Source organism: Pan paniscus, chromosome 1, assembly GCF_029289425.2.
Source record: "Pan paniscus chromosome 1, NHGRI_mPanPan1-v2.0_pri, whole genome shotgun sequence".
NCBI lineage: Eukaryota > Metazoa > Chordata > Mammalia > Primates > Hominidae > Pan > Pan paniscus.
In genome coordinates, this window is record NC_073249.2 from 140,221,956 (window position 1) to 140,246,960 (window position 25,005).

The 25,005-nt window shown below is 35.5% G+C and overlaps 1 protein-coding gene across 7 annotated transcripts in view; it reads right to left on the reverse strand.

The window, feature by feature from the left end:
• Positions 1-5,466: 5,466 nt before the first annotated feature.
• Positions 5,467-25,005, reverse strand: part of SH3GLB1 (SH3 domain containing GRB2 like, endophilin B1) — a 39,096-nt gene continuing 19,557 nt past the window's right edge. For 2 of the 7 annotated variants that reach the window (XM_008969647.6, XM_055116526.2), the window contains 7 exons: positions 24,662-24,754; positions 20,580-20,666; positions 18,955-18,978; positions 14,385-14,474; positions 13,897-13,997; positions 6,618-6,846; positions 5,467-5,926 (listed from right to left, as the gene is read on the reverse strand). In XM_008969647.6, coding sequence (XP_008967895.1) covers positions 5,819-5,926; positions 6,618-6,846; positions 13,897-13,997; positions 14,385-14,474; positions 18,955-18,978; positions 20,580-20,666; positions 24,662-24,754 — 732 coding nt within the window. In that variant the 3' untranslated portion in view covers positions 5,467-5,818. The remainder of the gene's footprint in view (positions 5,927-6,617; positions 6,847-13,896; positions 13,998-14,384; positions 14,475-18,954; positions 18,979-20,579; positions 20,667-24,661; positions 24,755-25,005) is intronic. The other 5 variants (XM_003805305.7, XM_055116529.2, XM_003805304.6 and 2 more) reach the window with 3 other exon arrangements.

The window sequence follows — 25,005 nt, forward strand, 5'->3', positions numbered from 1 at the left end:
GATTGCGTAGGTATAAGGATATACAAGACAATGCTCATTCACTGTGACAGCTTTCAAGGAAGATTTTCTTTGGCAATGGCAGTGATACTTACTCCAGAGGTTGACAATAGCAAATGCTCTAACATGCTCATCTATAAATCCTAGTAAGCCATAATATTATCCACTAGGTGCCAGCCACTCTTCATAATATGGTTAATCCTTTCAATGCTACAAGGTAGGTTTATAGTATTCTAATTCTAGAGATGAGTAAGCAGGCTCAAAGTGGGAGAGGTTTAATGACTGACAAAAGGCCAGGAAAACAAGTGGGAGAGCCACTGTTCTGCCTACCTTCCAAAATCCTACTTTCCCCACTACGGCTACATTCCCTAAATCCATCAACAGTACACCTGCATCAAAGATACCTCAAGATTCAAGTCTACTTAAGATTGTTCTTCTACTGTCTTTGCAAACGTCAGAAAGGTAATAATCCTTCCAGGAGACTGAATAAAAGCAAGAGGCAACTAGTACTACAAACATTTCCAAAGTAATACAAAATATATGATAAAGAGGGAAGAACAGTAAATGAATGTCATAATTTAAGAAAAATTTAAGACTGGACTTTAATTTTGCAGGATCTTTTTATCTCCCTCTTACCCTTTATTTTTAAACCAAAGACTCCAAGAACATTCTAGTTGGAAGCCCTCCAAAAGAAACAGTATTCTCTCATATACTGCTGATAAAAGTATAAATTGCTTAGAGTTTTCTAGGGGGCAACATGGCAGTAACAAAAGCTTTTAAAAACTGGCATACCCTCTTCACTAGCAATTCCACTTCAAAGCATTTATCGTGAGAAAATATGAACACATACGAGATTTAGCAACACAATGTTCTTTAAAGCACTTTATTAATGAAAGTTGGAAACCTAAAAATTCAACAGTAGTTTAATAAAATGTGGCACATATGATGGAATATCATGCAGCCATTAAGAGATGTAGAAATATACTTGACACAGCAAGACAGTCATGGTATTGTTGAGTGAAAAAAAGTTACAAAACAGTATGTACACTTTGATCCCATTAAAAATATCTATAAATGCACAGAAAAGTCTGGAAGGCCATATACTTAAATAACAGTGGTTCTCCCTGGATGATGGAATTATCAGTGATTTTTCTTTCTCACTGAATCTTTTTTCTTTTTGCCAACAGGGCTATGACTTGTATTATAAAAAAGCATTAACAATTCTTTAAAAAGTGTCCTTTGAAGTAAGAATGAGAGCAGAACTTAGCAATCTAAGAGGCACAGGGATGTACACATGGTTTCTGATACTGTTTTAACGGTTTGTCAAGGTGTTTTGATGTTAGTCACCAATTAAAAGGCACTGTGTTGAGTGAAAACGTGGATGGTGGTAGTGCTTACTTTAGACTAAGCAATCCATTCCTAGAAACCTTCCACAGCAAACAAGTACTGGCATTCTAAGCAATACTTCCCACTATGATATCCTTATACCTTCCTACCCACTTGTAATACAGCCCAGAAGTTTCCCCTACATGGACAGGGCACTGTTGTTGGTAAGGGTTACAGAAGGCAGAGCGGATTTTTCAAGTGATGTCAGAGAATAGGCCTGAAGGTGAAATGCATGTTCTCTTAGTTCTATTGCAGTGGTTCTCAAGCTTAGAGTGCAACAGTATTACTCAAACAGCTTTTACAACAGATTGCTGGGCTCCACTCTCAGAGTTTGATTCAGTAGGTCTCCGAAAAGGCTTATAAATTTGCATTTTTCTTTCATTCAACAAAAATTTATTGAGTTCATACTATGTCCTAGATCTTGTGCTAAGAGTTGGGAATGTAACTGCCATCAAAAGAATTATAGTTTTTATCTCAGGGAGCCTACATTCTAGAGTGACAGATATACACTAAACAGATAAATTATAAAAATAACTATAATTACAATGACTACTGCTAGAACACAATTAAGATTAGAAGACTCAGTTTTTGTCTTAAAATATTTAAAAAGCTGTCACATGGAAGACTAATTCCATGAGCCCTTGAAAACAAAAAATAAGTAAAAATGAAGGTAGAAAGTTCTTGAAAATAGTAATCAGCATTTTAAACAAGTCTCCAGGAGATGCCAATATTGCCGGTCTGGGGTCTCACACTTTGCCAATCACTGCTCTACTGAGTAGACATTTTTTTTTTCCTTGAGACAAGAGTCTTATTCTATCACCCAGGTTGGAGTGCAGTGGTGCAATCTTGGCTCACTGTAGCCTCTGCCTCTGGGGTTCAAGTGATTCTCCTGCCTCAGCCTCCCGAGTAGCTGGAATTACAGGTGCACGCCACCATGCCTGGCTAATTTTTGTATTTTCAGTAGAGACAGGATTTCCCCATGTTGGCCAGGCTGGTCTCGAACTCCTGACCTCAGGTGATCCACCCGCCTCAGCCTCCAAAGTGCTGGGATTACAGGCATGAGCCACTGCACCCAGCCCTGAGTAGACTTTCTAATGAGCGTAATATGGGAGAAAGGGCAGGGGTGGTTGTGGAACTCTCTCTCCAGCGTTTGAGACTCACATGAGGTAAAAGCCACTTCATCTTATCTGGAGGTCTTGAGGCAAAGTTGGCTATAGGCTAAACTATGAAGCTATCTCTCCATTACAGCACCTCACTGAAGCTTAAAGTGCTAAATAGTAGGGCAATATTTCAGAATTTCAGGTGTTTGGGAGATAGGGAAGGAATTTTTCTGGAATTCTGTCAGCATGGAGGTGAGTGGGGCCTCTATGGGTAAACAAGTCTGTGGGTTTTTGCCTTGCCCTCCATTGTCTTCTCCACTCCACAGTTTATCCCAGAAATGTTTTCCCAACACTAGCTTCCCAGTCTCACTTTGTTCTTTGTTCAGGGGGAGGATAACAGGAGACTATGAAGATGACTCTACCCCACTGGTGATCCTGGCCTCAGGATTTATTTCCCATGTGACGCAGAGTGAGGAGGCACATTCCCATTTTTGAGACCTCATTTCTTGCAACATCAATTTTTCTGATTAGCACCATAAAAAGTTTTAACACCATGACCGTTTAGGTTAGATTACTTTGAGGAAAAAGGTAGACACAATCCAATCACTTTTTTTTTCATTTATAGAAGAGCCTACAATTATTTTAGTTTTTCATTCATATGTGCATCCTTCACATGTCACTATACTTTCAGATTAAGCTCAGTGGCACAGAGCTTATTTAAACAATTCTGAACTGCACCATGAATTAATAGGCTTCCCAAGCTTTTTCTTCCACGCCTAAGAAACTTCACAGGCCTTTACCTGAGTAAAAACTAAACTTGACTTTAAAATAAGCCAAAACCAAAATAAAACCCAAACAACCAAACCCCATTAAAATAAAAAGCAATAAACCTAAGAACAAGCATATATATTGTGGTGGTTCTGTGGTAGACAAACGTACCAGAAGCCATTGAAGCTTAACATTATTGAAGGTTTCTGTACATTACTGGATAACTAAAATCAACTTTCACTTGATGGAAAGCTGAAAGTTCTGAAAAATGCTTTATACTGACTGTGGGAAGGTTAAACCTGGGGTCTGATTTAAAGAGGGTGGAGGATAGGATTGATAGAGAGAAAACAGAGCCCAGATGTAAAAGAGGTATCTCTGGTGCACAGTGATATGCAAGGCCTATAGACTTGGTAGGTCAGGATGCTACAGGGGCTAACAAGGGGAAACTGATATTTACAGGATGTGTTTACTATGTGCCAAGCCTTTCCCTGAAAGGCACCTGAAATACAAGATAACATTTGCTAATCCTCACAACCACCCTATGGTGTCATAATTATTGTCCTCATTTTACTGGTAAGGAAAAGGCAGTTATACATCTCATTTGAAGCTTAAAGAGCACAATATGTGAGGAAGACTGGATTTGAACCCAGGACCACTTCACTCCATTACCGATATTCCTTCCCCTGTATTACTACATTTCCCATAAACCTAATTCATAGTTGCTGTTTAAGTCAACCTGAAGTTTTGGTATGATCTTTCAAAGCCTAAATCTGGACTTATAAAACACAATAGATGGTACTCTAGGCTGTAGAACTTCCTTTCTGAGGGGAGAGAAAATTTCATTTACTTGGTTTTACAGAAAACTGACCAGCTTGAGCAGCTTTTCAGGGTTTCTTTAAGAATATGGCAATTGAGAGTGAGTCAAAATATCTTGTACAACTATAAAACTGCAGAAGAATTTGTCTCATGGCACAGAAATAAAAGGGTAACTACTACTTTTAAAGTTTAGACTGTGAGTTAAATTGTCAACATGTTTACCAAGTTCTTATTAGGAGCTCTTAACACAAAATTTTTAAATGGTGTTTAAGTATTCATTTTTTTAAAAGTACCAAAAAGTATCATTTTAATAGCTTAACATTCCCTCAATAAATGAACTATACTTTTCTACTTCATGCTTAAGTTAGAGTAAATTGCTTTAGTTGTCAGAATGTGCTATGCTATCTTGGTTACACATCTTTTTATCTGGAACAGTTCTTCCCCAAACCATCTCTCACTCCCAAAACTGGAGTTACATGACTCCCAAATACAGTACCTTGTATTTTCCCCATCACACCACGAATCCTACTATAGGATAATTGCTTAATTTTCTGTATCCTTTAATGGTCTTTAAGCTCTGCAGGGGCAAGAACTGTGTGCATATTGTTCAGGACAGTATCCCCAGTTGACCAGCACAGTATCTGGCCCTCAACAAATGTTTGTTGAATGAATGAATTAGAACAGAAGTCTTAACATGGAAACAATGATTTATAGCAATGGCCCCAACAGCAATTTTCTAGCTTCCAATGTGTCACTAATAATTTCATTAGTATGTGTTTCATAAGCAGAGATCCTCATCAAGATAGCCTGTGTTCATTAATAAATTTTCAATGTTTTAATAGTAAGCTCAGAGTGACCCAAAATTTATTTTGTTCGTATATAATTTATAATGTAGTTGCATTATTCCGTATTTTTATACAAATCTGCTGTTCAATAAGAACACATTCTCTTTACTGTACCACAGTATGTTATGAATGGATCCAATCCCAATTATGCATTAAATTGTGCCAATTGAATAATCTTTAAAACTTTATGTTTAATGAAGTAAATTTGTCCTAGATTTTCTAGAATCTTAACTACAAATTTATCAGAGAAATACGGTATTGCTTTTCAAGAACTAGTTGTTCTTAAATTTAAAAGACACCATTCAGTAGTGTTTAAAAAACCAAACAACTCTGAAAATAACCCATCAAAACATAATATCAAAATCATTTGATTTCTGTTGGAAAACCAGGTAAACATAGTTTAAATGCGTTTTTGTCTATGAAAGCATTCAGAAAATTCTACTTTTCACAGAAGAGGTTTATATCCTACAGCTCTTTTTAAGACCGAAAGTTTAAAATAAATTTTAATTTTATTCTTTGGCTATTATTTATACCTAATAAATGAGTCACTGATATCAATTCACAATAGATTTATTTTACATAAAAGAAAAAGCTTGCTGTTAATGAAAAATCCAGTAGAAAACAGTTCTGCTTTAAGTTGAGGCTCAAAAGTAGAAGCTGCTTATTAGTGAAACCTCAATAAAAAGAGAATTTTGTAAGAAAACATTCTTGGCATGAAAGCTCTAACATAAATTCTGTAATGAAATATTTACCATGCAACTTTATTGGCAGAAAGGCCAGTTTCTGATGGCTGGTGTTTTCAGTCTCTTAACACATTAACATGGAAGATACTTAACCTGCTTTATTTAGAGTTAATTGTATATAAATACAATGTCATGATGGGCAACCTTTCCATAGTCCACCTATTTAATTGAGCAGTTCTAAGTAGGTAATTGGCACCTTGCCCTTCTGGTTTCCCCTTTCCCCCATTAGCCAGTCTGAATCCATTCCGACAACACTGAACACAGTGATCACCTGCAAAATAAAATACTTCCAGTTATTAACTACATTAAAAAAATAAACATGTAGAAAACCAATCAGATTTGTATTTAATTTGTTTAAATTATTCACCAAAAGGACTTTAAACGTTATTATCAATTGTGCTGAAAAACAAAGGATTTATTTATTATTATTAGTTTTTTGAGGCAGGGTCTCACTCTGTTGCCCAGGCTGTAGTGCAGCAGCATGATCACGGCTCACTGCAGCCTTGACCTTTCGTGTTCAAACGATCCTCCCACCTTAGCCTCCTGAGTAGCTGGGACTACAGGCGCACACCACCATGCCCAGCTAATTTTTCATATTTTTTGTAGAGATGAGGTGTCGCTATGTTGCCCAGGCTGGTCTTGAACTCCTGGCCTCAAGTGATCCCACTGCCTTGGCCTCCCAAAAGTGCTGAGATTACAGGTGTAAGCCACCATGTCTGGCCTAGATAAAGGATCTTATTGGAGGGAGTTTTATACATCTTCAAGTTATTTGGCAGTTAAAAGTTTTAAATATTTCTATGACATTCTATTAAAGAATATTAATTAAAATTTTATGTTAATATAACTATCTGTAATCTATGAAACCATTTCCAAATAACTAATGAGGAATTTGCATTTTGTTATAATATTAGAAGGTATGTCAATTCGTGATATATTTTCCTTCTCATATCCACAATACTCACCTCATCTGCCAGAAGTGATAATTCAGTACTGTTTGCTGCATCATAATCATAGAGAACCCTGGCCTTTCTGCTGCCACTACACTCCTTAAGGTCACTGAGGTTGGAAGGAGAGGTGATTACTAGGCCACTTGTTGAAGCCATGGCAGAAGAACCAATCGCATTTGGCAAAACTGATGGTACAGGTGTCACAGAAGTCTGATTGTTGTTACTAAGATAATTGGATGGAAAACTGTTGAAAAGAAAGCAGTGAATTATCTATTTCCAAGTGACTAAAGCTCCTTAATACCACCACTTGGTGGCGCTGTTTACTTTCTACCACACTTCACATTGGAAAAGATTTATAGATATTAATAATACATTAATGACAAAGTATATCTATCTTCCTTTTCCCTCTTGGGCCAATTATACTAGAGACAATTCAGGTGGTATTCAAATATAAATCCTTGAAAGTCTGTTTCAAAACTGTCCTTATAATATTAAGTTAAAATTAATGGCTATACTTTTTTCCCCAAAAAACTTCCATTAGAATGTTTTAATCTTTTCTTTATAAATTACTACATAAAAATATTGATGAAAAACTACTTAAATATTAGATACTACAAGTATGAGGCTTTCTTAATTTAATTCTTTGAGAAATATTTGAATAACTAAACCTTTTTTTCATAAACTGGTCCAATCACATTTTCCTATTTAAATAAAATATTTATTGTCATTTATATGTAAGTATTATTTACTTGTATCTACATGTTCAGCATGACTATGAGAAGCAGAAGACGTAAGATGAAATGATACTATTCCCTTAAGGACATACACACATAGTGAGAAGGTAGACATTCAAATAATATGACTGCTAATTATCTCAATGAAATTGAAGACTCAATGGTAGAATAGGACAAATTTCACAAGTTCATTTGTGCTATTTTTTAGAAAAATTTTCTATTAGAAATTAGTGATTTTTGTGATTAATGTGCTCATAAATAATTTGAAGATAATTAGAATTTTCAGTTTATTTTAAGGCTAGTTTCCCCAATAATAACAAATAGAAAACAGTACAAAATAGCTGGTCTGACATCATTCTAATTCAACCATTTCTAAGCTAAAAAATTATCTACAAAAATTCAAAGTTTTAATAAATTCATTAAACTAGAAAAGTCCTCTTTTCTCTTCACGAGCACTATACCATCTGGAAATCATTTCAGTCATCAGCAAAATTCCCTGTATCCTTAACCTCTTCTCTAAACCTTCCCTTCATCCTCCAGTGCTAGCGTTTATCTCCCACACTCCTCTTTTATCACTGAACCTAGAGGTCAGTGGAGGAGTCTTATGTTCTTCATCACTGTTTTTAGACTCTTTTCCCTAAACAATTCTAGCCAATCCTTCAACTTCATGTTATTCAACTATACCACATCATCTTTTCCTCCCACATTATCATATTTTATCATATTACATTTTATCATATTATCTTTCCTTCCCATATTACATTTTCTTCATCTATTGTACCATTCCCAACTCTTTAAAAAAAGAGATACCCAGTATCTCTTACTGCAATCACCTACAGATGCCTCATTCCCTTACTTTCATTTCTAGAAGATTTTATCACCTGGCTCACTGACATTATCTCTTACTTAATTCTTGGTGACTTTAATATCCAAATGGACAATTCTTCCAACCCTTTAGCCTCTTAGATCCTCGAACTCTTCTCTTCTAGTGACTTTATACCTGATCCTAGTTCAGCCACCTATTCCCACAGTCACATCTAGATCTTACCAATTCCAGTAACCACAACCCTTCCAATAATAATAGTTTCTACTATCCCATTCTTTGACCATCGCCTTTTTCTTTCAAGTGCTCTCACATCAACAAGCCTACCAGGGTCTATGATCCTACCAACACCTTCTTCATGTCCATAGTTAATTATTAAAATAACTCTTACATATGCTCTCATTTCTTATGCCACTCACTTCATGGTACTGATTTGGTAAAAACCTCCCTATTTACCTATTCAGTATCCATGCATCTACTTTAACAGGAGAAACACAGAAAAGCTTTGTTTTACATTCAATTTATGACTAGGAACCTCAAGTGGGTCCACATGCCACCTGGCAATGATACTACATTTCTCTACTCCATTCACTTTCACTTTCATTCCCCTGATGACTATTTCATACCCTCTTGCCCATCCTCAAAATTTCAGCAGTTCTCCCCATAACCATTACACTCAGTTGATGAGCTTGCTTCCTTTTAACTGAGAGGAAAAAAGAACAATCAGGAACTCCTTTTTTTTTTTTTTTTTTTTTTGATACAGGAGTTCACTCCTTTTGCCCAGGCTGTAGTGCAGTGGTTCAATCTCGGCTCACTGCAACCTCTGCTTCCTGGGCTTAAGCAAGCAATTCTCTCGCCTCAGCTTCCTGAGTAGCTGGGACTACAGACATGCACCTCCACACCCAGTTAATTTTTGTATTTTTTTGTAGAGACAGCTTTTCACCATATTGACCAGGCTAATCTCAAACTCCTGAGCTCAAGTGATCTGCCCACCTTGACCTCCCAAAGTGCTGGGATTACAGGCATGAGCCACTGCGCCTGGCCAGGAAACTCTTTAATGAGCTGTCTATGCTCCTGATGCTAATTCCTCCATATGTGCACAAAATCTCATCCTTTTTTGCCTCTCTAGGGTATCACTCTAGCAATTCTTCCCTTTCCCTCCCACATTATCATATTTTCTCCACCTAGTGTATCATTCCCATCAGCTTACAAACATGCCCTTATTTCTCCTATCTTAAAAAACAAGCAAAAAATTGCTAGACCCCACTTTCTCCTCTGACTACTGCCTCATTCCTCTGTTCCCCTTTACACCAAAACCCCTTGAAAGATTTACGTAAACTTACGGTCACAATTCCTCTCCTCCGAGTCTCTTATATTACAAACATTACTTTGCGCCTACTGTTTCACCAAAACTACTCGTCAAGGTTAGCAATGACTTTAATGTTCCTAAATCCAATGGTCAATTCGTAGTCCTCTCACTTGACCTAGGCAGTGACCATTCTTTCCCACTTTCACACATGTTCACTTGACTTCCAGGCCATACTCTTAGTTTCCATTTTACCTCACTGCCTCACTCGTTATCATCTTCCTTGCCTCGTTCCTCAACTCTCTATGCTAGAGTACTTCAGGGATCAGTCCTTGATCCTCTCCTTTTCTCTATACTTACTCCTTTGAGGGTTTATCTAGTCTCACAGATTTAAATATCTTTGATATGCTGACAACTCTCTAATTATCTAATTCACCCTGCCCCCAATCCAAGTCCAGACCTGCATATCCTAAAATTGGATACCTCCACTTAAATGTTTAAGAGACATCTCAAACTTAACATATTTAAAACTGGGCTTCTAATATAACTGACATACTTCCCAGACCTCCATCCCTGAAATCTTTGCCTCCTCTGGCATTCCCCATTTTAACTATCCACAACTCCCCATTCTTTCAGTTACTTAGGTCAAAAACTTGCAGATGGGCGTGGTGGCTCACGCCTATAATCCCAGCACTTTGAGAGGCTGAGGCGGGCAGATAGCCTGAGGCCAGGAGTTCAAGACCAGCCTGGCTAACATGGTGAAACCCCCTTTCTACTAAAAATGCAAAAAATTAGCTGGGCATGGTGGCGCACACCTGTAATCCTAGCTACTTGGGAGGCTGAGGCAGGAGAATCTCTTGAACCCGGGAGGCAGAGGTTGCAGTGAGCCGAAATTGCGCCATTGTACTCCACCTTGGGCTGGAAGAGTGAAACTCTGTCTCTAAAACAAAACAAAACAAAACAAAACCTTGCAATAATTCTTGACCTCTTTGTGTCCAATATACATACAGTCTGTCAAGCAAATCCTTCTGGCTTTAACTCTAAAATACACCCACAGTCACGCCTGTAATCCCAGCACTTTGGGAGGCCAAGGTGGGCGGATCACAAGGTCAGGAGATCGAGACCATCCTGGCTAACACGGTGAAACCCTGTCTCTACTAAAAATACAAAAAATTAGCTGGGTGTGGTGGTGGGTGCCTGTAGTCCCAGCTACTCGGGTGGCTGAGGCAGGAGAATGGCGTGAACCCAGATGGAGGAGCCTGCAGTGAGCCGAGATTGCGCCACTGCACTCCAGCCTGGGCAACAGAGCAAGACTCTGTCTCAAAAAAACAAAACAAAACAAAACAAAACAAACAAACAAAAAACAAACAACACCCACAGGCCCACAGGACCTGACCACTTCCATCCTACCTACCACAATTACCCTGATCCAAGCCACTGCCATCTTCTGACTGAATTACTGACTACATTATTGCAATAAGTTTGAAACAGATCAGTCAGCTTCCACCCAACACCTATCCTCAACGTGGCAGCCAGAATGATTCTGTTAAAGCCTAAAATTATGTCACTCCTCAGCTCAAAATTTCCAAAGGCGCCTCATCTCTGAGTAAAGACCAAAGTCGAAGCCCTATATGTTTTGGCTCCCCGTTTCCTCTACTCGTCTCTAGCCAAGCCCTCCTTGCTGTTCCTTGACCATACCAGCTATGTCATGCCCTCAGGGTTTTTGTACTTGCTGCACCCTCTACCTGGAGCATCTTCTCTCAGATGCCTGCATGTGTGCTTTCTCACGTCTTTCTCCACTCCCATCTAAGTAGTTTCCTGCTATATTTTCCAGTACACCATTTTCACCTTCTAATATACTATATAATTTATATACATATTGCTTTTCTGCTCCCTTCTGCCCCCATATAGAATGTAGATTCCAGGAAGGCAGGAATTTTGATTATTTTATTTATATACTATATCCCCCACATCTGGAACAGTACATTTTAAAAAAGAAAAGCAAATGTTTCTCTGATGGATAAAGGGTGAAATAGTTTTAAATATAGCTTTTCCTCTCTAAAGTTAAGACCACCTCTCCTAGTATCCTTTCCTCAGTGAACTCGGTTCTTCAGTAGGGATTAAATACATACATTTCTGAAGATAAGAAAAAGCTCTATTTATATGAATATGTATATACACATGGCTTTTTTAGTTCTCTAACCATATTTTACTTCCAAATCTACTAGTATGATTTTAGCCTTTGATTAGCCACTGAAGTGTACCTATGTCAATTTTGCAGAGTTAAAGATTTAAAAAATGAACTGAAAGGCCACTTTTACCTTCTAAGAACTTTTATTGATACGTTAAAAAATCATAGCAATTACTCATTCTATAAAAATGTCAATTAAGCCACTGGAGCTTGAAATGCAAAAGCCTTCCAATTATTAAAAAAATTGCTAATCTTGTGACTAGTACTTCTGCTTTCTCATCTTTAAAATATGGATAATAATAGTACCTACCTCATTTGGTGGTGAGGATTATAAAGTTAATAATACACATGAGGTGTCTGGAAGAGCACCTATGCACAACTTAAGCTCAACCAAAGTGATGGCTGTTATTCAGTTACTTCTACTACCTGTTGGTACTGTTATTGCAACTATTAACAATACAATCTGGTTCTATTCTTCATAAATAGTTTTTGAATGTGTTAGTGTGAAGCTGGATGATTTGTGAAGTTCTATATTAGAATATTTCTATGTATTATCTTAAAAAGCATAACCTGCAACAAATTAAAGAGATAAAACTTCCCCCAATGTCATTGGTCATTAGCAATAATATAATTGAGGGTGGAGAGACAAGCTAGACTTTCTTTTCTAGAATAGTAGCACTGGTTTTACTTTGTATTGCTGGAGCTTATCTCAAAGAGCAGTAATAACGCAACAACTGGATTTTGTTTAAATGGCCAAGTCCTAAGCATAGTGTGGCTTTAAGTAGAATGCGAGTATAAGCAACCCCTATGCTGCACTTCCAGAGTTTCAGGATAAAGTGGAAAAAAGTACTAAGGCTTCTTGGGCTTAAAATAGTTATAATGATGTGAAGATAAAGTGCTGTTCTGCCTTGAGATATTAACACCACTAATAAAACCTCAAATATATAGTTATGTAAATGCTCCTGTATATTCTATTAAAATAACTAATGATTAGGCTACCATTCATTTTTGAGGTTCAAAATTGGTTTCATGGATGTGCTCAATTTTATTCTAGGCCAAGTTTTGAAGTGTTAATGTGCAGAAACAAACACCAAAGTGACTTTATTTACCTTATTCCTTGAAACGATTTTTTGATATTCTTCCTTCAAATGCTACATATCGCTCCCCTGCTTTAATGGTTCCTCAATATATAAATTCCAAACTCCTTACAACAACTTACTTTAAAGGCCATTCGTGGTATGACCCTGCTTAACTCCTCTAGATTCATCTACCATTCCATTCTTGAACACTATGCTCCAGCCTGAATGGACTACTATCAGTTCCCCGAACTTTCCCTACTCTCTTTCTTCTGGCTTTTTTATATACATATTCTTCCTTGCTTAGAATATTCATCCCTGTCCCTCTCTTCATCTAGATTATTCCTACCAAGATAACTTCACCTGGGAAACTCTGCTAGATGTACCTCAGTCACAGTTAGATGCCTTCACAATACCAGGCACCTTCTGCTTTTCTGCCTACCACATGGCCTGTCTACCAACGGCTTGCTTTGTATTTCTACCTAGGCTAAGTGTTGTGAGAGCAGAGATCATGTTTGCCCTAAACATTACTTTATCTTCAGTGTCACCTTATAATGTGAGCTCCATAAAGGCAAGCATCTTTGCCTGTTTTGTTTGCTGATATTACCCTAGAATATGTAACAGTGCTTGGCACATGGCAGATAGTCAATAAATATGTGATGAATGAGTGATTGAGCTATGTGTTTTACATACTGTCATTTTGCTTTGAAGTATATTAACATACTCAAAATAATCATATCGGTAGATATGAGGTCTTACGAAATATTCTAAAACTTTTCTTTTTTTCAATATAGTAAACAAATGAGTAATGAATAAGTATAAATTAGTTTATCTTTAAGGGTAACTGTCAATTTAATTATATCTTCCTCAACCAATAGCAAAAAATATTCAGTAGCAGGAGAAAAGTGAACTTGAAACACTTTTAACCTTACAGCACTGAAAAGGTATTCACTTTTTCTCATCCCTGTTAACATGCCTCTGTGCCAGAAAAGCTCAAAATATTTTGTTACCTCAGAAAACTGATAATTACTTTCCTTAAAAAAAAGAAACTATTTCTAAGAAAGCTAGTAAGAACCTTTAATTGCTCTAATCTTCATCCTTAGTATTAGTTAATAAGCAAAAATCTGAATTTCTCCTCTTTACATGTGAAAAGTAAATTATCACCTTCCCAGTTGTTTCTGGAGGTCCAACATATACTGGTAACACTGTGCGTAGTAAGTCATCTGGGCTTCTACAAAGTCATTCAGACAGCGAAGGTGATGGGCCTGTGAAGGAAAATTATAGTTAGTTCTTAGCTCTATAGTCAACTTAAATGGCAAATGCAAGGGGGAGACAGACCACAATATTGTACTGAGGTAGACTCACCAGTATCTAACATTTTACTACAAGGCTTATTAAGATTGGCCTTCGTGAATAGTACACTAGCAAACTCTGCTTAGCCAATAAACAACAACATGTATATTTAATGAGGGTGGGAGAACTCGGTGATAAGATGTGAACAACAATTTAAAATATTTATTCGGATATACTGGAAAGTAGAACAATTTAAATTTCCTTGATGAATGACTGAAAAGTTCAGTTTTTCCTCCCAAAATTGCCTTAGGACTACCAAAGTCTTGTTCCAAATGAATTTCCAATGAATGAATACTCACATGTGTACTGCTGATTCCCTCTAGCAGAAGTCTGGTAATCTCTGCTTGACGATCAAATTCACTTTGAGTTATTCTTAATTCCTGTTCAGACTTAAGTAAGAATATAGTTTTAGAATCTCTTTAGAAGACTCAGTCCATCTTATATACACTTATTTTAGATGGTTAAAAAAAAAATCCCCCGAACAAACCTCAAGTTATAATCTGGCAATTCCGCAATTCTGCTTTGTATCTAAAATGGTCCCCTGGTTTCTAGACCTTAGCTTTTCTGTATTACTCCACCTGGACAAATGATTCCAGTACTTGATTCAAAAGAATCTGTTACGCTAAAGCTTAATGATACACTCTTAAGAGCCTACAAAAACTACTAAGAGAAAGCCAAGATATTTTCATAAATTTTCTAGTATCAATTTTGCTAAATTTTACTATTTTACAAAATTTTAAGATGACCAGTTTTACAAGTATAAAATAATATTGCTGCAAAAATTCTCAATTATTACTACAGTTTTTACTGTGAAGTTAAAGAGTCTTCAGTCTCAAATGCAAAAGACTTTAGAGTGAAGCCATAGGATTTTCACCTTGCGTTTAGTTGCCAAACAGTTGTTGCTAGCACCAGTTTTTAGGTTCATTCAAAGGATTCTTTGTCCTACATTTTAAATGTCTTTCTTTCAAATTTTCTTTTCAAACTATGCATAAAAAATGTCTTAAGCAGAATACTATCTATTAAGATACACTAGGGTTTTAAAAAGCTTTTTAAGTTATGATCGAACTTCAATCAGTAGTGTGCTGTTAAATTCTTCCCCAAGAAATAAAAAAAAAAGCTCTCATATCCAGATTTTCATGATATAAATACTCCCACCACAGCTGATTTCCAGCTACTAACGTGAAGTCACACACTGTGGAGCTGGGAAGAGATGTAAATAACAGTATGCCACTACTGGTTTCAACCATCTGATAAAGGAGGCTTACTGCTGCGACAAAACAGTTCACTGAAAAATCAACAAGATCTAAAAATAGCAAATAGTGGCAAAAAACATCTTCTCAAACCTTTAGTCAGAGTTGGTTGTTAATAAGTGGGAAAGAGAAATAAAACCTCACAGCTTACTCAGAATAGTTAGCTTTTCTCCCATTGGGAATTATCATTGGTTACATCATTATTATAATGATAGGTTTGACTAACTCTCCAGCACAAATAGCATTTTCCACCTATGCAAATGATTCATGACATTTCCAAGATGTAATAAAAGTAAAAAAAACAAAAAACAAAAAAAACCCAACAAGGTATGAACTTTTTTCTTCCAGGCCTCATCTCCCTCTCCTCACCCTTTGGTGGCAATAGTTAGTAAACCAGTCTACAAGGAAGTAGCAGCAAAGTAGATAATCAGTTGCTGTAACAGCCCACTGGCAACAAACCTAGCAGAGGGGACTAATAATTGACCTCTAGCTTGGACTTATGGAAATAAGCTTGAATTAGTAAGTCAGAAGTTGAAATTAAATTTACTTGACTAAAACCAGAACCCATGGTGTTTTGATAGCAGGGTCAAAGTAAGCTTCATCTGGAAGCTAGTATGAAGTAGAAAAAAGTCCCAGAAGAAAAAAAGAAGCAATGTTCTTCCTAAGGAGAGCACTAAGGAAAACCAATCACATCAATATTACATATGCACTATTAACTGTTCTGCTTGGTTGAATACAAAAGGCTTTGAGTAACAGAAGTAAATACAGTAAACCAAAAATAAATGCACTTCAGAAGTAAACTAGGTTAGTTCCATATAGGTCTTTGATTGTCAAAGTACGGTTTAATTTAATGGCCTTTAGTAGAAATGGCAGAAAAATCCTACTAACTGACATTATTTCTAGGTAAGGTAATAAGCAAGTAAACTAGGTAGCAGATTAAGGTGACCGGGAAGATTGAGACTGAAGTAGAAATAATATTTTAATGCTAAGTACACTGAATAAAAAATATCAAATGATCTCATTAAGGATGAGGGATCAGGCTTCTAGGTTTGAGTAAAATTTAATCATGAAGAAAGGCACCATGTTACAAAGCTTAGGAGGTCCTTCTGTACAATCTAGACTTTAGAGAGGGTAGATGATAGGGAAAAATGCATCTCATTTCTTGAACAAGTTTTAGTGCATATTGGGTGGCTTCAAAGAGTCAAATGTCCCAAATCATCTATACTTCTGGCATATATAACTGATCATAATAACTGATCTGAGAGGCTAAAGGAATTTAAATTAGGCTTAGCATAATCAATTTACTTCGGAAGAAAATGATCCACATTAGAAAGATAGATAAGAAAGGGCTGATATTCTGTCGTCTAAAAAATCTCTAGGGAGAAGACCTTCTACTGCTAAAAGTAACTGCTACTAGACTACATGATAGCATAACATAGGTTAGGTAAGCCAGAAGAGTTTTTTCTAAAATGTAACTGGAAGATGGGCAAGAATCTGTTGGCCCACGATATCAGGATTGGGTATCTGGAAGCCATAAATTTTGGTAATGCTTCTGAGGCATTTGCTGTGACTATCTTGATCAGTGTCGACTACTATTCATATGGCTTAAAATCTTAAAATACTCCAGGAATGTAAAGTCTTAACATTTATACATTTTCATTTATTTATTTTTTTGAGATCGAGTTTTGCTCTTGTTGACTAGGTTGGAGTGCAACGGCCGATCTTGGCTGACTGCAAACTCCACCTCCCAAATTCAAGGGATTCTCCTGCCTCAGCCTCCCAAGTAGCTGGGACACCACGCCTGGATAATTTTGTATTTTTAGTAGAGACAGGGTTTCACCATGCTGGTCAGGCTGGTTTTGAACTCCTGACCTCAGGTGATCTGCCCACCTCGGCCTTCCAAAGTGCTGGGATTACAGGTGTGAGTCACTGCTCCCGGTCATTTATACATTTTTAATTATAAAAATGTCAGAAGTGAGATGTGTAGAAGAAAAAAACCCCTGAAATGCATTTTGATAGGTTTCTTTAGATTTTTATATATATGTATATAATATGTTTCATGAGTTTCTTCCCATGTATTGTATCAATTATTTCCTAAACTTGCTGAGACTGCAAAATCAAGTCAGAAATTTTCTGGCGTATCTTTATGCCAAAGAGGAAGACATTCTAGTTTTTTTGTTCAACCTGTATTCTCTTCTGTGTTGCTCTGCCCCTTTTCATGCTAGAAGTTCAGAGAGAAATCAGAAGCCAGTGTGGAACCGTAACTAAACTGATGAACAGACTCACAAAGGGGGGATAAGAGCATAAGGTAAGAATTTCATACTGGAGATCCAAGTCACAGAATCAACAGCTCTATAACCTATGCATAAAACAGACTGTAAAATCAATCCTACAAAGCCAGAAAATAAAAGTTAAAGTTTATAAAGCTATTGTCAGGGGCCAAAATCATCACCTGTCCTCAGTCCCCAGTGTTATCCTCATGTGGATGTCAGAGTTTGGTAGGCCTGAACATAAGAAGTAAATGAAAAATGCTTCTGAAGACTTAAAAAAGCATTTGAAACAAGTCTGCATTATAATTTTATCCCTTAAATTCTTGTTTAATTACTTGCTTTCCCAGCCCACAGAAGATTAGAAATGGTAACACAGACAGAACTGCTAGCAGCCGTCATACAGACAGCTTCTAGAAGCAACAGTCTGATACTGAGGGAAGAGACAACATAGTCGAAAAACAACAAATCCAACTGTTAACAGTATAATAAATATTCATAATAATGACCTTAACTGTAGTAAAATCAAATACTTGCTATCCTATATTTAATGCAGCAGTAAAATACATTTTTACAGATATTTTCAACTAATGTGACTGGGAAAAATTAGCTTTGGTGCTGGAGAGAACAAGCTTCAGTTACCTAAAAAATTCATCTGTGGCCGGGTATGGTGGCTCACGCCTGTAATGCCAGCACTTTGGGAGGCAAAGGTGGGTTGATCACCTGAGTTCAGGAGTTCGAGACCAGCCTGGCCAACATGGTGAAAACACTGTCGCTACTAAAAATACAAAAAATTAGCCAGGCGTGGTGGCGGGCACCTGTAATCCCAGCTACTTGGGAGGCTGAGGCAGGAGAATCGGTTGAACCCAGAAGGTGGAGGTTGCAGTGAGCTGTGATTGTGCCACTGCACTCTAGCCTGGGTGACAAGAGCAAAACTCCATCTCAAAAAAAAAAAAAAATTCATTTGTGCGAAATATTATATATCCCATTCTCTGAAGATACAGGACATGGTGTTAACTATATTTTACATTTTAAAAATTGTTATTAAAAAAATCATTAACAAGCATTTTGCCTGCCTTCTATAGTAAGGAACTGTAAGATTACCACTTAGTATAACAGGTATCCAAGATTTATCAGTGTGTGTGCAAACCACATCTCTGCAGCATTGTTCAACTGCTTGGTGGAGCTTCTATTAGCTAAAGAGACCTGAACATATCCCTCATTTTCAGATTTTATAAGGTATAGTAACACAGACTGTGACTGGACCCATGGTTGTTGCCCAATACATATTTACTGAATCAATGTCAACTAAATTCTTGTTTCATAGTTCTGTAGTTTAATAATTTACTTACTTTTGTCACCTCCTCTGCCCAAATCTAGCCAGCATTAAAAATTAGAGAAAAATATAGAGCATGAAAGTTGGAATTTATTTTCTACAACTTAGTATAGAAAAATATAAATATTTGTTTAAATGGCATACTCTTTTTCAGAATCATATTTATAGATTAAACACAGTAGTAACTAAATCGGTACAGCTTAACACACTGTGAAAGTATGACTTTTACATGTATCATTGCTATCAATTTTAAAATCTTATGTTAAATCTACAGTTTTCCCAAATTGAGAACACCTAACCTTTCTTAGCTCCAGTATTCTCATCTGGAAAATTAGAGATTTGGACTAAATGATTTCGAATTTCTCATTTAGGTATAAATTCTAACATTTTAGGAAATGAAGCAAAGCAAGGATTAATGGCTGCTGAAACAGTCTTTTTGGAGAGAAACAATAAGCTGGAGATATAATAAATATAAAATGACCAGCTGTAAATATATATTACTATAAGATTACATTAATAGTAAACACAAATGATTAATGAAACAAAGTCCTGTTAATTGTTTAGAATTATGTTTTTACCTGAGACAAAAAGAAAAGCTATGCTTTATATGTTAAATTAGCAATGACTGAAATATCCTCACGCTTTTCATTTACCTATAGATAGGACAATGGAAACACATTAATGCATTCTCTTGCTATCTAAGGTAAGCCCTAATTCAGCCAGGGCTTCAGTAATTACCATTTTAAAAAAAACAAAAACAAAAATGCATTTTACATATTCTGTACAATAATCTTTCCTATTACTTTCTGCTTTTGGTTTAATGCTAGTGAATGAAAGCAGCCAATTAATTGCCAATTTATTAGCTGTACTGCAGATCCCTTGACACTTCTAATGAAGTAATATATCTAGAAATAAAATAAAACACACTATATCTATACTTTTTATTGGTTAATGTGCACAAATTGTTGGCTATGTTCAGATTTTACAACTTTCTATTTTACTAAAATAAAAAACTTCTAATAGCTCAAAAATTTTCTCAAACTAAGCTCAACATATACATTGGATACCATAAAATAATTTGCATTCTCTATTCTTTCCCAAGGCTATCACCATTCCACCAAAACTTTCTTAAGTGAGTTAGCACTGGGTGGAAAATAAGCCTGGCCATTACAGGAGTACCTAACCTAATGGGGTCTGTCTTGGCCTGAAATGGCAGAAGAAATTAATTCTATGTTGAGTTTGGGTGAAAATAAGGTAAATCTTGAAGCTACTGAGCAGCAAAGGCAATGTGTTTACCTTACACCTTTCTTTAAGTATATTTTGTTAATTTTCTTTGCCAAAAGTGAAAATATAAATGCCAGCTTAAATTAGCATCTTTTAGTCAGTTCAAAAAGGCACTATATATTTATGTATAAATTCATATTCCAAAATCTGTATTTGGCATAAACACTATATTTGGCAATCAGAACATACAATTTCTTTTAAAGTTCCAGTATTACTTCAGCTAGTATTTTTTCCTTATATTTTTGTTGTTAAAGATAAATGAATACATGGTTCCAATTATTTCAAAATTTTACATGCGGCTAATAGCAAGAGAAGGCACTTTATTCAAGATGTAGAAAACACAGTAGGCCAACAAACCTTCAGCCATTTTACATGCAGGAAGTTGAGCATGTAAGAGAAATTTACCATAATGTTATCTCCTTCAAGGCGAGCTGAGTTTAGTTGCTTAAGTGCATAGTAAGAGACAAAGAACACATTATACCAATGAACACAGTGAAACAAATTACTTCTTCACAATAAATAACACATTAAACAAGTAAAAGAGCCAATCAAATATTTTTTCTACTTAAAAAACCCCCACTACATTTATTGTTCTGTGAAACTGCAAATAGTGGTGCCTATTCATTTTTTTCCCCAAAATTCAAATTTTCAAAACAAAATATGTTGATGCTTGACTTTAAATGAGAATCATTTAGGGAAAATGTATCATTTTTAAAACTGCCAGTTACCTACAATTTTTATTAAATTTTCACTAAGAAAGTCCTACCTAACCCCAAATTTTCCTATTCAAAGATCATTTCTATTTTATGAATTTATGATGCCTTCAACCACATTCTCTTTCAATCAGCCTCAGCCAGGTCTTGGCATACTCTGAAGTCTTAAAGGCATGACAATCCTTATATTTCTAATAAACCTTAAATTCAAACATGTGTTCTTAAAGGCTATACTGATGGTGCTCTAAATTTATTGAGTTTACAGATTAAAGATTTACACTGCTGTGGAAATGCTTAAGTTTGCTATATGATGTTAAAGAAATATTTTCCATCAAATTTGGATGTCCCAAAATTAAGAGAGGTCTAAACCACTAAATACTGCAGAGCTTTGAAATCAGCTGATTTTTATCTTTAACATTACTAAAACTGTAAAATAATTTTTAAGTTTAGATTTAGACTAAAATTGGATTCGTAAATGTAGGTGCCTTATAACTGAAATGCATTACAGTTTTGTATCCCTTAGGCAAAATGCCTGGGACCAGAAGTGTTTCAGATTTCTGGTTTTGGAATATTTGCATTATACTTACTGGCTAAGGAACCCTAAAGTGAAAAGCTCCAATAAGCATTTCTTTTGAGTGTCATAAAGGCACTCAAAGAACTTCATATTTTAGAGCATTTCAGATTTCAGGTTTTTGGATTTGGGATATTCAACCTGTAATTATTTTTGTTCTTGCTTCTCTGGTATATTTTATCATATACACAATCTATTTTTCAAAACTGTATTTTTGTTCATTGTGAAACATTAAAGTGGGCTTTCTTTCTGCTTAATTGGTATATTTTTGAGAAATGCCTTTGATGTTGCTTTACCATTCTTCAATATGCTAACTGATAAAACAGCAATATTAGATACAAGCAGAAATTCTTTACTGATAGGGCTAAATCATCAAAAAGTATGATCTGTTATACCTGATTGTGAACTGAGGGCGGCAGAGATTTTACATCATTTATCTATGAACTCCTCAGTACAGTACCTTGCACAAAATTAGCATTTAGTAAACACAGAACTTAAAAAGAGTCACAAGAAACTAGTAAGTAAATTACTTAAAAAGTGTCAATATGGATAGATCCCAAACCTTACTAGCAGAGTAACTAGTTGCAAAACAATCCATGGAAATTTATAAAGACGTGAAGTCAAAGTAATTCTAAGGTCAGATTAACCACTTCAGTTGCCAACTAGGAACCAGGAAATGTATCAAAGAAGGGAAAAAAAAAGCAAACTCCTAGTGATTCTTCAAGTAAATGCAAAGAAATACAGGGGGGAAAAAAAGGATCACCAAATACAGGAATACCTCCAGGCTTTATGTAATAATAAACTAAGAGAACTTTTTCTTCCCAAAGTATTTCAGACTTAACTGCTATAAAGTTTGAAGAAAAATGTGTTGGTTATCTAGGGGAAAAATACAATTAAAATCAGGAAATCGAACTTCCTGTCTAGACTAAAAAAATAGTATTTGGCTATAGTTAAATTTTGCTGTATGTAATACGTAAGTTCTAGAATAGCTGTGTATAAATAAAATTGCTGAACTGAATAAAATCATTTGTATCATCTTTTACTTTAAACATAAATTCCCATAGAAAAAAAACCTTTATCCTCAAAAATACGCAGCAGAGAAAAATTGCCAAGATATTTTCTAGATATCTCAAAAAGGAAACATCTCTCAAAATTGGTCTACTATTATATTTAGGTTCTATATATTTTAATAGCAGTGGTAAAATAATTTAGAAATATTAAAGGACTTTGTACACTGTTAAATCTATATGTGTGTGCTTTCTGGAACTTTTCCAGGTAGAAAAGCAGACTGTCATTCCTGTAATAGTGCTTTTTAAACAAAGTTTTGTACTGAAACTTGGTAACAGTATTTTTATTCCACAATTATCACTGGGCACATATATGCATCTTGAATAAAGACATTCTGTCCCAGTTAAAATATCTATTTCCAAATGATCCTTTTTTCCTGAGTATGAAATTTCTATCTTTAAAAACTAGTTTATAATTTACTTTTCAAATTAATTATTAGCAACTAGAAACTAATAAAAGAATTCAAGGTCTCCTGCTATCTATAGTGTTCATTTTCAAAGTTCTGATGCTGCAGATAGTCTGTTTAGGGAAGTTTTGTTGTTTGTGATGATGATGTAATGATAAACTGTGAAGTGAAAATGCCAGTAAATTTGGAATTAATGTCTTATCAAAAATAGCTCTTCTCTAGCAGTAACTAATACAGTATCTCCAAAAAAGAAAAAAACCATACACAAAAATAACTTATTCTGCTCATACAAGGTATTAGGGTAGTCTCGTAAGACATTACTATCCAATACCAAGTTAATCAGTTTTAAATTTCACTCTAAACCAATTTTCAACCTTTTTATCTCCCAAACAAGAGAACTATAAGACAGTACCAGCACTGTGGTAATATGCTCATTAAGGCAATGATTCTTGATGTTGGCAGTGGTAGTGACTTGGAAACAGAAGGCAGGGGTAATATCATACCATAGCTCAAATTAAGTATTAACTTGTTAGCTTCTTCTAACAAATTCATACTTGGTTTATTTTATACTATTTTAAAGTTATTCCAATTCAAATCTGATGTTTTCAAATTCTGGAATAATATAGACAGTATAACTTGGATTAACTAAAAAGCTTATAAATAAATCTTTAAAGAAAAATTTAATTATATTTAATATATACCTACTCAATATTCTGAGGTTTTCTGGAATATATACTAGAATTTATTTATCCAAATGAGTTTCCTCTCATTCAACATCGTTGCTTGAAAGTCCATACTGCCACTGTTGGTTTGAATGGTTTTGGAACTATTCTTGGTGAACATTCTTTTAGTTAGTTTGAGCAGTGTGTGGAAAGGGAACTGATCTAATTTTTAAGTCACACACAAGTATTCTCAAACTTGAGTCTCATCTTAATTACTATCTTTTCTGCTATTTCCAATTATAATAAATCTATCTCCAAAAATATTTGCCACCACTGAGGATATTTAAAAAAAATGACACATTAGGAGCTACCATAATTTTTGTTTTTTAGCAGCAGCTGTATAGCTAAATATCACGTGTGTGTGTGTATATATACACACATATATATATTTTATATATATACACATATATATTATATATTTCATATATATACACACACATATATATTATATATATATTTTATATATATATATATATATTTTTTTTTTTTTAAAGACAGGGTCTGGCTCTGTTGCCCAGGCTGGAGTGCAGTGGCGCAAACTTGGCTCACTGCAACCTCCACCTCCCACACTCAAGAGATTCTCCCATCTCAGCCTCCTGAGTAGCTGGGACTACAGGTGGGTGCCACCATGCCCGTTCATTTTTGTACTTTCTGTAGAGAGACGGGGCTGTGCCATGTTGCCCAGGCTGGTCTCAAACTCCTGGGCTCAAGCCATCTGCCTGCCTCAGCCTCCTAAAGTGCTGGGATAGCAGGCATGCGCCACTGTGCCTGGCCATGAATATCACCTTTTTGATATGACTACTTTGCAGTGATTTGGATGTATTAAGTTCTGATAAATTTGTTTAGAAAGCACAAAAACAAGACCCTAAAGTTAATAGTCTGTATCTTTCATGGTATATTAGCAAAATATTTTACAAATCTTAAAGTTATTAATCAAAAATATTTTTCTATTTACTTACTGAATTTCTAGTTTCTGCAGCTTTTGCCTTTTTTAGTCTCGTTTTTGCAGCATCCAAATCCAGTCTCTTATTTTGTAATAGTTTCCTTTCTTTCTATAAATATAGAAAAGAAAAAATAAAGGCTAAAGATGCTAAAATTCTGTTAAGAGCATACACATTTAAAGTATTATTCCCTAGTAAACATATGTATCATTTGATAAAGATCTATGATTACAAAATTGGCTATAAAGTTACCATTCATCTATCTGCCCCCCCCCCCACCCCCTTGTTACTGTTTTAAATTTTAAAATAAATAATTGAAACATTGTAAGTGTCTGGGAAAGATGGCAGGAAATGATGGAAAC